The 13,227-nt window shown below is 37.7% G+C and overlaps 1 protein-coding gene across 1 annotated transcript; it reads right to left on the reverse strand.

Moving 5' to 3' along the window:
* Positions 1 to 9,816, reverse strand: LOC131787614 (uncharacterized). The gene is made up of 17 exons (XM_059104692.2): positions 9,657 to 9,816; positions 8,509 to 8,855; positions 8,215 to 8,379; positions 7,731 to 7,844; positions 7,369 to 7,500; positions 6,894 to 6,990; positions 6,580 to 6,798; positions 5,916 to 6,292; positions 5,439 to 5,606; positions 4,961 to 5,071; positions 4,611 to 4,730; positions 4,036 to 4,126; positions 3,261 to 3,644; positions 2,602 to 2,727; positions 2,104 to 2,226; positions 1,472 to 1,831; positions 1 to 1,098 (listed from the first exon to the last, which is right to left on the reverse strand). The coding sequence occupies exons 1-17, from the start codon at positions 9,727 to 9,729 to the stop codon at positions 410 to 412; spliced, it is 3,696 nt and encodes a 1,231-aa protein (XP_058960675.2). The 5' UTR covers positions 9,730 to 9,816; the 3' UTR covers positions 1 to 409.
* Positions 9,817 to 13,227: the final 3,411 nt, after the last annotated feature.

Consider the following 13,227-nt stretch of genomic DNA (forward strand, 5'->3'; position numbering starts at 1 on the left):
TATACGTTTCTCTTTTAATATATTGTAGAGTTTTATTCAATGACAGGATACTAAAGTATGAATCTCCACGTTTTTCTATGGATGTGACCGTTTCTCAATAATTCACATTTAAACCCAAAATAAGAATAGTACCATAGGAAGTTTGTAATGAAAAATAATTGATTTCGACATTCGAAATGATAGCGTTCTACTAACACTTGTTTTGTTTTGAATCTTTAAAGTCCCATAGAACAGCGATTGCAAGTATAATTAACGATGGTATATGCTCTAACCATCTACTACTCGGATTTTAAATCGTAGGTTTAACCAAAGCTTTTGCCTTCAAGAATTAAGCACAGAATTCTGTGTACAAATCGAAAGGAACTGAGATATCATTGTTTTAGTGTATGTGTTTTATGGGAGATGTCTTCTAATTATGGCAAACAGCACTTGCATCCTCATGATGACCGCAGTTGTGATACCAACGATACCTACGGCGATACCACCCCCAGTAGTAGTAATAGTAGTAGTAGCTCCTATTCTCATACGGACAGTCCAGCAATGATTCCTCTTTACCTTCGCAGGAAATATGGTATCGATGAATAGGGCCCGAGCCTTGCCCGTAAGCCGCACCACGAGGTGCGGAGGTTGCACCCTTAAAGCCCAACTCACGGCAAACGACATTGGCATCATTCAAATTCCAGGTGTGGTCACACACGGTGCCCCATTTGCCTCCCTCGTAAATTTCAACACGGCCATAGTGGTGGGATCCTCCCGCTAACCGAACAACAGACGAACCATGGGTGCACTTCACACCAGCGTCCCGTTTATGAGTGCAGTCGTGCTTCCCCCATCCTCGATGTCTACATTCATGGAGATAGGACTCACTTCCTGAACAAGACAAGTCGTCGAGCCATATTGGTCCGCTTCCTTCACCATGTTGAGCGCCTTTATAAACTTGTATGGCTCTTTTGTAGCCAAGCTGTTTACATATTACGTTAGCATCATTCAAGTCCCAGGCATCGTCGCAGATGGTCCCCCATTTGCCATCGTAAAAAACTTCCACTCTGCCAGTTGACCGGCTAGTGCTGTTTATGCGCACGCTTCCATCGGTAATAGCTGACAATAAAGCAAGTGATATTTTGTTCTCGGGTAACAAAGTAAAGAAAATTCAAGCATGAGTGCGTCAAAATTAAAATAAAATAATCCTTCGTAACTGTGCGTTTTATCGGTTTCTGTGTCTAACTGTTCTGGCATGGAAAATGCGAATTATTGACAACAACGTTAATAAAATTCCGCTAAAGAAATCATCATATTTACTGACTCAGCTTTAAAAACTCTCTACGGTGGCCGATTTAAATAATTAACTCGGTTTGTGAAACCAAATTATCTTGTTATACCCCACCAACGCAGCACCACAGTTTTCGTAAAAAAAACCTATTACCTTTACATAATATACTTTACGTGTGTTTCTTACTCAAAACCACCCTACCTCGATAACGTGCGCGAAATCCTCCAAATTCCTTAGAGCCATCAGAAGTAAATTTCACGAGAAGTTCGTTGGATGTGCTTGTCAAAGATTGCTTGGGGAGAGTATTTCCAAACAGAGTACCAATTACGGGAGCAGATCGTGACAGGCCATCATACACGGTAACGATGTCGACTTTATCCTCGGTATCCAAACGTATAAATACAAGTTCAATATGTCCATTGGTGGTTATGTTCCACGAGCAATCCATTTTGCTTTTATAGGTTACTGAAACTCCAGGCTCATTTGACTCAATATATCCCATTGAATCGGACTGGACAACAGTCACATTTGCACAGGAGGGTATTACCGTGGCGTTCGGTGCTGTGAAATTTAAAACAATAAGCTTCTCTCCCATAACTCCAGTCTAAACTGCATCAAAATTCACTTTTCTTTTTAATCTTGTTTGTCGTGATTATGCAAAAAAATAATTTTAAAGAATACCGTATACGAATTACAGTGAAAGAAAAACTGTGTAGCTGATACAACGTGTTAAACAATTTATCACTACTGAACATTGAAAATGGCCCAACATGAAGTGTAAAATGTCACTTAAAGGACGAAGGGAAATAAACCTTGGTGCGCTCTATACTTACCGCCACAAGTCTTTCCGGTTCCAGCCAACCCTGGAAAACATCTACATTTGTAGGTGCCAGGAATATTCTCACAGACAGCTTGGGCATCGCACGTGAACGTTCCCAATCGACACTCATTCATATCTGTTTCCAGATGAGAAATATAATAGCAAATTAGCTACAATGACTGTGTAGTCCAATAGCGAGAACTTGCTCTTGCTAGTATAAATGGTGCCTGGTATTTACTCAGTTTTGTGTGTTTCAACAGAAAATAAGGAATGGGGCATTTAATGTAACACCATCATTTGTCAGATCTCAGCGGTATCGAATTCTGTTTATGGGTTGAAACATACGATTAACGAGTGTTCACCAAAGAGAAGCGTTCTGAGTTTGTTTACGAGGCTCTTAAGTGGTTAATTGTTGATTGAATTGCGAAAAAAGGAAGAAAGAAACGAATGAAACTCAGAGATATCTATATGAATAACGTTAGAATACCCTTTTAACGAGAATTAAACCAACCTTCGCAGTTCTTGTTTGCATCCAAACGGAATCCTTTATTGCACTTACAGGTGTAAGAGCCTTCATTGTTGATGCAATGGGAATCATGCGGGCAGTGATAATTGAAGTCTCTACATTCATCATAATCTGCAGGGGAAGAAAACTTTTGATGGCATTTTCGAAAGACAATTAAAAATATATAGCAGCCCAAACTAAAGCTAGCCAACTTAAGTGAAGATGCATTAACCAACATCGTGCATGGAGATGATAGCTTCATGTGTAAATTATGCTTACTAAGCGATGAGCTAACTTTAACCAACAGAAAGAACACTTTACTCCTACACTGCACTTCTTAACGAGAAATAAACATTTACAAAGTATTGTAGAACATCCTGGAAGTTTAGAAACCAACTATTCTGGTAGAATTTCATCAAAATTACGTAATTTGATGAAGATTCTAGAAAGTTCCATGCTGTGTCATCAGAAGTTCAATTATGCGTGTCAACATGACTAAGCATTCTACAAATTTCCAGAAACTGCTCTTTACATTCCCTATCCATAACACTAAGCCGACTGTGACATGTGTACCTTCAGAAAATCTTAGGTGTGCTCATACTTCCAGAGGGTTTAAAAGGCCTGATATCCCATTAGCAATAGAAATGATTGTTATCTTCACCAACCTTTCTTGCAGGTAAATCTGTGACAATCAGTACAGTTCACGTCATTCCACTCGTAATGATGATTTTTGAGGAAGCCAAGAGTATGAACACAATCTTCATTGCCATAGTTGTTTGGTTGGCCCTTCGCCCAGTTCTTAAATTTAAATGTGCTCCCATCGCTCCACACGAACTTCCCTTCTGAGTTGATATCAGTGAGCCCTAGCCAAGAGTGCTCTCCGCCATGCAGACTCTGGACATAAACGTTTTCTTCCTGGCTGTGTACGCTTGGAAGGTTAGCTCCCTGCGTGGCGCATTTTCCCTGGCTGCTGCCCCACGAATCACATGCAGCCACTTGTCTATAGCAATACCCTCTGAAATAATTCCAGTCGTCGTCGCAAATGCTTTCTATAAATTAAATGATAACACACTTTAGTTTATTGTATCCAGATTTTCAGCACCTATTATACTTGTTCCTTTATCTAAGCAATCATTTCGAACGTAAATTTGCATAAAATAATTTGTGAGGTAAACAATAAGTAATCTGTGAAACGGGAATGAAATTTTAAGTTATAGTCCATAGATAGGGCATAAACTTTTATAAATGTATCCCTTCTCATTTCAGAATAATTTATTTTTGCTGCTGTTGTTCTACCATCGATGCATGCCATCTCTTCACCTCTCCGTCTATCCTGGCTTAATTTTCTGAACATGCAGGAAACACAACTTTATATCTAAGGTCATCAGAGGCACAAAGACACTGAGCGAACATTGGACTCTAAAATCATATTTTACTTACCTCCCATCACTGCGTATGACACATTTAGTGGGTCAAAGCGTTGTACATACAGTTCTTTGACACAGATTCGAAATCCAGAAGTAGTGATAGACTAGGAAGGGAAAAAGTTATTAAAGATACACTAAATACAAATTCTCATACTCGAACCCCAAATAGGAGTAACGGAAATAAACAGAGAACAACCAAACAAAAAATGAAAAAGAACATAGATGCAACAAAGAAAAAGAACAAAGAAGCTTTATAAGGGTATTTGATACTTCACAACACCAAGTTAGCATCCGTGAAACATAAAATTTCATCGGTACGTAAGTTTCCTGTAATAGTCCATAGCTTTTGAGGACCGTTAGGTTTTAAACATCATCCTTATGCGCCTAAACCAATAAGCACGAAAAAAATTGTTTCTTTACGAATATCTCAGCTGTCTATTAATTAAATGAAAGATGACTAATGATTAAGACAAAATTTAGAAATAAAGTAACAAATATGAGATATAAACTATTACAAGAGTGTAGAAGCAGCGTCAACGAGGAGAAAAACAAAAACAAAGAAGGATTCCATTTTCAATTCCTTTATACCTCGATCCAGCTCACGATTCCATTACACTCTGCTGCAGCATTGCCTCCACTGGTAGAATGTCTGGCAGTTACCAATATTGTTGGTGGGTAGGTGTAAGCCGACTGAAGGTAACTCACATCCTTTTGATAGAAGTAATAATTGATTAATCGATTAGCCTTTTTTAATGCCTTAAGGATAGGCGATCCCAAGTGCAGATTGTCTCAGTTAGGCATATTCTTGGTTAAGAAAGTTCCCCAGCGAGGTTTGAGATAAATACACGATTAACATTAATTGAAAATTGATTCTGTATCAATAAAAGGCTTCCAGAACGAAATATAACTTTATTTGAATTAGGCTATACATCACTCACCTTACAGAAAGCGTAGTTGTAATTTATTGATGGCAAACCAACATTCGGAAACATGACTTCGCTGCTCTCTTTAACCATCGGTCTAGGTGTTTTGCCAATTGCAAGCCAGTTCTGATCCAAAAGATAAAGAGACGAAGAATCAGTTATCGTTTTTACTTGGTATCTATCAAATTTTCTCTCTGATATCAAATTCACATTCATTACGCATTCATTTTTTTCTTTTTTACTGATACTATGTAAAGTCGTGTATTTTATGAGTCAATGTTGTAAATTTAAGATTCTTAGAGATGAAAATAGAGCTGGTAATGAGCGTACCGGATTTCTGTGGAGGGTGAGAAATTTCATGAAACGACAGCGAATAAGCGACACATCCAAAAATAAAGATGGCATCGAACTAGACCAAGATTGGCACGAATCGAGTGCTCTCGGTTTTCCATATGTTTTAGCCAACTTTAAATTTGAATTTGACAATTCCTACCACTGATATATCATCATGAACTCCAGCGAAGTTTTGAAGCTCCCTGAGACAAATCTGAAAAGAACTCGTGGAGACATCCTCAAGCCACACGGTGCTAGCATCGTGCCTGAGGCTTGATCTGTAATGGACAGCTGTGGTGAAGATTTGTGGTGGCTCAGAATACTTCCCCTAAGGAAAAAAAAGAAAATCCTACGGCTTAGGTCAGGTTGATTTAAAGGAGAAGAAACGAACCAAAAAAGTTATTGATTTAGCTCCAGTCTTAGCAGTTTTTAGCATAAAGATATCTAAAGGTTTTGGGGACGGGGCAATATAAAAACAAGAAAAAGAAACATTTTAGCTATCTGGTAATAGCCACCGCGATGACCCTTAAACTGATTAAAGAAGAGGAAAGGAAGGAAAAAAAGTGTTGAGAAATGAAAAGGGTTAACCCACGAACTATTAGCTTGATTTCAAATGTGAATACAGCAGAGAACGTACTTTTGGAAAAGAAACGGTCCGGCAAGTGGTTCCAGTCCACCAAGTTAAGAACATCTCCTCGCCTGCTACTCCTCCAGGTGGGGCTCCCTGATAGGCCATCCAGTCAATTAAAGCAAAGCTGTCTGCAGGGTAGTCATTCCTTCCAGCTCGCGTAACGCAGGCTGTGAACTGAGTAGTGTTGATGCTCTCGACCCAAGGTGTGGTGGCCTCGTGTACCAAAGTATCATCAGAATAGTTGAAGTGATTGACAGTCAGTTGTACGTAAATTTTCATATGAGGATAGAAAATGAAGGGTTTAAAATCAATCACTTCACACTGATCCTCTGCCCACGAGGGTGTGTTCTGGAACTCGTGTCTGCCTTTCTGCATCGGAAAACCTACAATCATGATGAAAACCATCTTTGATTAAGTCCAGGTAAAAGTGGCGTCTTTATTTGAAAGTTAATTTGTGGGAAGGGGAAAACTCGAGGGTCTCAAACAGGTAACCAACCGAAATATCCAATATGTTCTCCATGATTGCTTGGAAATATATTTTTTTGCCAATTAGTGGTTAGAACAAGGTTACTACATAACTTTAGCAATTTAAGCAGAGATAAGGGCAAGATGATGGCTAAAAAGTAAGTCAGTTGAACTCTGCAAACCACTCATTGCGTATTTTGCTTACCTCTGCAGCTTCCTGGATGGTAGTTGGTGTAGTTTCCACGTGTTTTACAAATCTCTTTTTTGAGGAAACACATGTTTTTGAACGTGCGACCGTTGGAAGCACAGACTTGTTCCTCGTATGATGGGCAGTTATCCTTACAGATACAATCAAATCTCCAGGGGGTATAAGCAAAGCAAAAGCTTTCGTAGGTACAGTTAACATTTCTGCACGGATCAAGGTCTGAAAACGAAAGAAATATTATAAATGATTGCTAAATTGCATTTAATAATAAGGAGTGGACGTCAAAGAAAACATGAAATAATTTTCACACTTACCCCCAATAACCAAATAGTCTATGGACACATCACTCCTTTGACTATCGTATCCTGCCCAGTCTTTCATACAAATTTGAAAATGTTTCGCGGTCACTTCCTACAACATGATAGTACAAGAGTTCCAGAAACCAAAAGACAACGAAAGGAAAACAGCAAAAACAAATGCAACAAAAAGGGAGGAAAGCACACAAAAGGGAAAGGAAATAAAGAAAAGATTTGGCAAAAAAGAAAATGAGCAAGGGAAGAATGGGAAGAAAAGAAACTCACACAAAATCGAGAGAAGAAAATTACCTTAAACAAACCAGGAAAGCAGAAAAATAAGGAGAATGATGTGATTAAGAAGTAGGCGACATGAGCCAAGAAACAGAAGTCACTAACTCCAATCGAACATTTGCATTACGCATCTTTTCAACCATTATGGTAGGCGAATTTATGAGTGATGTGCAAAGGATATTACATATCAAGTTAAAGTCACCTCCATCCAGGTGATTAAAGGTTCCTTATACTTTGGGCTACAGCCATCGTGCGACTTATTTCCTTTGGCAGCATTGAAAACAGTCGTGAGAACCACAGGCGGCGTAAAAAATGGCTCGTCAAATTTGATAGTCTGTCAATAAATAAAAGAATATATAGAATTAGAGTAACTGATTTAAGTTTGAATCCTGTGAAAAAAGGCAGAGTGTTGTGTTAAGCTAATTTAGATCAAGTGAACAGAAAAAAGATCATGGCCTCCGTCATTCCTGGCTCTCGCAATAAGGCAGGAGTTTCTTAGACAAGAACCTACTGCGCCTATGTCACTACAATATTAACTAATAATTTTGAAGAAAGTAGACTTACCCTACAGAGAGCATACTTTTTTTGTGCTGCAGGTAACTCCTTTGATGAAAATATGATGCTTTTCGACTCTTTACACCTCCAGGAAGAAGGATAATTCTCGAAAGCCATCCAGTCCTTGAACAAGAAAAAAGGAACAATTTTCATTAAGTTTTGGCGAGCTAAACACTAAATTTTGGGCACATCCATATTAAATTGATTTGAGTACGAGCACCAAAACATCAACAAAATTAAATGAGCGACAGACTGAAAAGATGATAATCATAATATTAATGCTTGAGAAAATATATGCAATTATACTGATCATAACGATGATAACAATAAATAATTTGAAATAGAGAAAACAACGGAGGAGGAACTGCATATGGATGAGCAAGGAGGCACAAACCAATTTATACCTATTTGTATGCACAAATTTTGTACATCTCCGGAAAAAAATGAAAAAACAACACAGAAAAAGATAACGGTTGTACAAGCAATCACTTACCACCCTAAGTTTTTCATGAGATCCATCAAATACCCTGGATTCACGAAGGCAGACCTCAAATTCACTTGGGGAAATATTCTCGATCCAAACTAGCATGGCGTCATGCTTCTGGTCCTTGATTCTGTGCTCAACAGTGACGTGAACTTTTGGAATTGTTTTAAAGCCCTGAATTATAGGGAATAAAGAGTTGGAGAAACGTTACATATTATTTGTTTCTTACTTCATATGTCTAAGTCAACTCTCTACACCAATTACCCCTAATGTCTTCGAAAAATTAGGTAAAAAATATCTTACCTTTGGAAAAGTCACCCGGTTGCATTGCGATCCTGTAGTAAATCTACTAAACATTGTTTCACCTTGTTGAACTCCTGTCTGTGGACCTTGAAATGCAAACCAGTCGATAGTGAAATTATCTCCATTTCCTCGACCTCCTTCAACAACACAGGCCTTGAAACGATCGAATCTTATATCCTCCACCCATACAAAAATGGAATCGTATACACTAGACGATCCATTTCCACGGTTGACTGAAGCAAATACCCGTACGGGTATACCCTTGGTGAAACTTTTGGTAAATGTGGCATATTGGCAAAGGTAATCGTCGTCGGCTTGACTAAAGTGAATCTTTCCTCTCTGCACTCCTAAGTAGAAATTATGGTCTTAGGTTATCTAAAATAGTACTACATATCTGCGAATTAAGAATGCCTTTAGAATTTTTTTTCGGTTGAACAAGGACCGAATTAATCACATATGTCAAAAAGCCAAAATGAACAACAAAATTACAAGAAGGATGAGAAATGCCATACACTTCATCACGCTTAGGGGGCCGAGCTTGCTAATTATTGTTCAAAGGGTGGCTTGTTTTTTTTTTACCAAAAATAGCAAATATTCTAGATGTGTAAAAAAGGTCTACTGAGAATATTTCAGGATATTTTCTTAGAGTTTTTAGTATCCGCTACGCTGTAATTAGATTATGATTTCATCACTGTAAAAGGGGTTAGAGGCACTTGCACCTATTCACTATAAATATTCAACAAAATTGAATTTTTTATACATTTTTGTTGTTGTCTTCCTTGGCAAGTCTCAGAAATTTTGAACGATCGTTCACCTATTTTTCCTTCAATATTGTTTCCCAGACCCCTCAACCATTTCTTTCTATGCCAACCTAATTACAGAAGTTTCTTCGTTGTAGGCTAAATAATCAAAATATTGCGATTGCATTTTTCAAGCTCATCTAGATGCGAAACTTTATTTGGTGGTGTACGGTATTCCCTTTAACAAGATTTTATGTATCACGTTGCGCTTGGGTGTGTCATTATAAAAGAATTCACGAAGCTCTGAATTTCGATTAATGCTTTACTAAATAACGCTAATGAAAGGTATATAATAGCCTGACTTGAAAAAAGTGAGGGGTAAAACTTGAAAGATTCAGAGAAACCAACCTTTTCCTTGGACGCCACCAAAGATGAAGAAACAAACCAACAACAATGCTCCCTGCCTTGCAGACAGCATCATCTCTTCACTGTGTCATCGACGTGTACGCCCCTGTTGGAGTGGAGACGTCTCCAAGAGGCAAATGAATTTACGGTAGATGTAACACGACTGCGTAATCATCATTTACGTAAAGTATCTGAATCGCGTGTTTCAGCACATTATTGCATAAGATTCCTTTGACGAGGTCACTTGAACGATAGCAATTGCGACATGGTAAAATCTACTTATTCCCAATGCCATTGGCAAATAGAGCAAGAATTTTTGCCAAACAGTTAATTTCTCGAGAACACGCAAAAGCTGTGCAGCATTTGTATTGCCCGTCGGGAATTTTGGCAGCTATTACAGCATTTCTTTTACTTTGCTAGGGGCGAAGGAAGAAATATTCTATGTCCATTTTTTTAAAACATTGCCTTATCTTGAGGAGAAGAAACACCACTTATCAAAACGTGGATTCTCCTTTCACGGGAATCACATATTTCTGATTGTGATATTCTTAGCTCCTCTTAATTCAGGCAATTTTCCAAAATCAGAAATTCAGACATGCAAAAACAACTTCATGTTCTTCTATTATGAATCAAACTTTAAAAATAATCTACAAGAAACGAAATAATATACGTGATAGAGTTTGTTAAAATAATTTTAGCTCATTACCTACACGAAAGAAGGCGAAACTTTTAACGTCAAGAATGTCTTTGTGAGAATTTTCTTTGCTCGTTGTGTTCAGCTAAAAAGAGGTCAAACTTGTTGACCCCACCTCCAGTGTTCAAAACGCGTTATGCAACGGTGGTTAGCCACCTCTTGTTGTTGTTTTAGCCCCTCTAAAACAATCGTTTATTTTATCGCATTCTTGACAACATTCCTTCCATTCACGTTTCTCTCTCCCCAAAAATGTATATCTTCTAATCTCAAATGTTAATTATACCCATTTCAATTGCATTGAGAAATGACAAAAGAAAATTAGCTTTTTGTGGAGATATGATTATAAAGCAAAAAAGGATCTTTCACTTCCGTTACTAAGGAATACTCAGACTAAGTAATTCCATCTGTTTGAAACAAGGTTCAAGTTACGACCTTGCGATTAGTACTTCGAATCCTCTACCAAAGAGGTACATCGTAAAAGGAACTCGGTCAAAATGAGTTAATGACTTCAGTATCCTTATGAGACAAAAATCGGTAAATGTGCGGTAAAACACGTATGAAGTAATCCTGTATAAAACAAGTGATATCGATAATGTCCCTGACGTGATGATTGGTAATGAATCGATCCATATAAAGCCAGTGTAATATTACTTAAGTAAGGTCAAATTCTTGATTCAAATCTTTTATTTAATTAAGCTCTTTGATAACGAATAAAACATTGATCTAGCTAAGTGAATTCCATCTTAAGCAGCATTAAACCTAAGATTTAACAAGATTTCGTCTTAAGCACTTTCAGCGGTGTGCAGCCTTTTGCACAGGAAGGAAATTAGGGCTAAAGTGAAAGCAAGATTTCGGAAAATATCAGTTTTGATTTTAAAAGTATGGAAATGAATGAAGGAATCACAGGAATGTCATCAGGCAACACTCTGGGTTCCATTTATGTTTTGATCTTCCAACTGAAATAAAAATTTTTAGTTCATTTTGCGTGTTGTAAAAAACCTGTTAAACCAGTCGGCTGCGCGGGCTAAGCTTCCCAATCCACTTTGCTTTTCCCACTTTATGAGAAATGAACAGAAACACTTGGCATAAAAAAGCAGTAAAAATACGGCTCAACTCGTAAGAATACTCAACGATACTACACATTAAAACGTCTAATAAGGTAAGATACGTCGAAAGGTTTTCGCTATGCTCATTAAGTAAAGATCCACTAAGTAAGACATCGAAGCTGACATTGCACGAAATTCAACTTCCATTGAGAAAAAGGCAGCCAGGGATTACTTGAGCTTAAACGAGGTTAGAAATCAAGACGACAGATTTAACTTAATCTGATCAGTAGGAAAAAATTGAAATCGATAAATAAAAGCAGTAGTAAGGTACACTTTGATTTAGTTTGGAAGAATCTCCTTTAGAAATCTACTTTTGTTAAAAGAAAGCGATCTATTACTAAATTTTGTAATCTAGAGATAACTGCTCCACCGGATTCTGGCTGTAAAGGTCATTTCAGTGGCGTTACACAATCAAAACGGAATAACAAACTGTATGTTGATATCTAACTCCTGTCTCCAAGGGGATAGAAATTCAGCCCCATGCCTGAGTGGGTGGGGATGGGGCTAAGGGAGAGGTGGGTGGGGTGCTCGAAGATCAAAATATCTTCCCTAAGTCCAATTTTTAAGCATTGAATAGGAAACGTGTGTGTCTGTGTTTGGGGAAGAGCTCTCGTTAGTAAAACAGAACATTTAACCTGTTTCTATATTATTGGCTCTTTTTATTCGAGGGGGGTGGTAGCGGGAAAACACCATTATGCTATGTTAAGTCATTAACCAGTGTCTCTCCTAATTCATTGGCGGATTATTATAACTCTGGAGCGTTACATGCATAATAACTTTGAGTCCGAAACAACACTTACAGCAACCTTTCTTAAATTTATCGCGATATACAGGTTGGTTATGGATAAATTCACACAGACCTACACGAACAATGAACAGATTGATATATGAAAGGGTGCACACTACAAAATCTGCAATATAGTGTCAATTCCTTTGACAGAATGATGATAAGTAAGCAGTGGAAGCAATGATTTTACCCCTGACACCTAAAAAAAATGTCAGGCATAGTAAATGTCATAGTAACGCGTACAGAAACAATTTGATTATTATCAAAGTTATACAAATTAGGTATGATTGAATACACGAACTGAAAAAAATTGAAACGACCAGCAACTGTGCTCTAACCTAGACGACAAGGCGAAGCCTACAGTTAACATTACTTTATTCCTGCCCAACGACTTATTTCAAAGACTCTTCCTTAGATGCGAAACCAAATGAAATACTTATATTTATGTAAATTAGCTTTTCTGGTTCCAAAAATATATGTAAAAACTATAAAATTTCAGTCACAACTGAAGTCAAGAAAACATGCACACTATTCTGAAAGAGGTCTGGCAACAACTCCCTCTTGATTGTCAAATTCGTCTGGCTGCACATATCAACTCGTTGTTGCCTGCACTAGACCTGTTTGGGGACTTACTACCAATTACTTTCATTTTAAGATCAACTACACTGTATTAGCTACACAATAAATATATGTTTCTAACATTTACATATAATTCTTATAAATATTTCTATATTTTTATATATTCTTAGTGCATTATAGCATGGCAGGGGATCTGTTTCTTTCCGCAGTCACATCGCTGTTCTTATTTGAATTAATGTAGTACCTTTTTTGTGTTAAGAGCCTGTCCACGAGAGCACCAGACAGTCGTGCTACATGCCATCTCACCGATTTCAATAAAACAATTATTGCTCTAGGCGGTCGCTTAACCAAATAAACCTACATTTTTTGCTCTTTATACAAGATGACTAATGAAGAAAGGTAAAAAAT

This window comes from Pocillopora verrucosa, chromosome 5 (genome assembly GCF_036669915.1).
Source record: "Pocillopora verrucosa isolate sample1 chromosome 5, ASM3666991v2, whole genome shotgun sequence".
In the NCBI taxonomy this organism is placed as follows: Eukaryota; Metazoa; Cnidaria; class Anthozoa; order Scleractinia; family Pocilloporidae; genus Pocillopora; species Pocillopora verrucosa.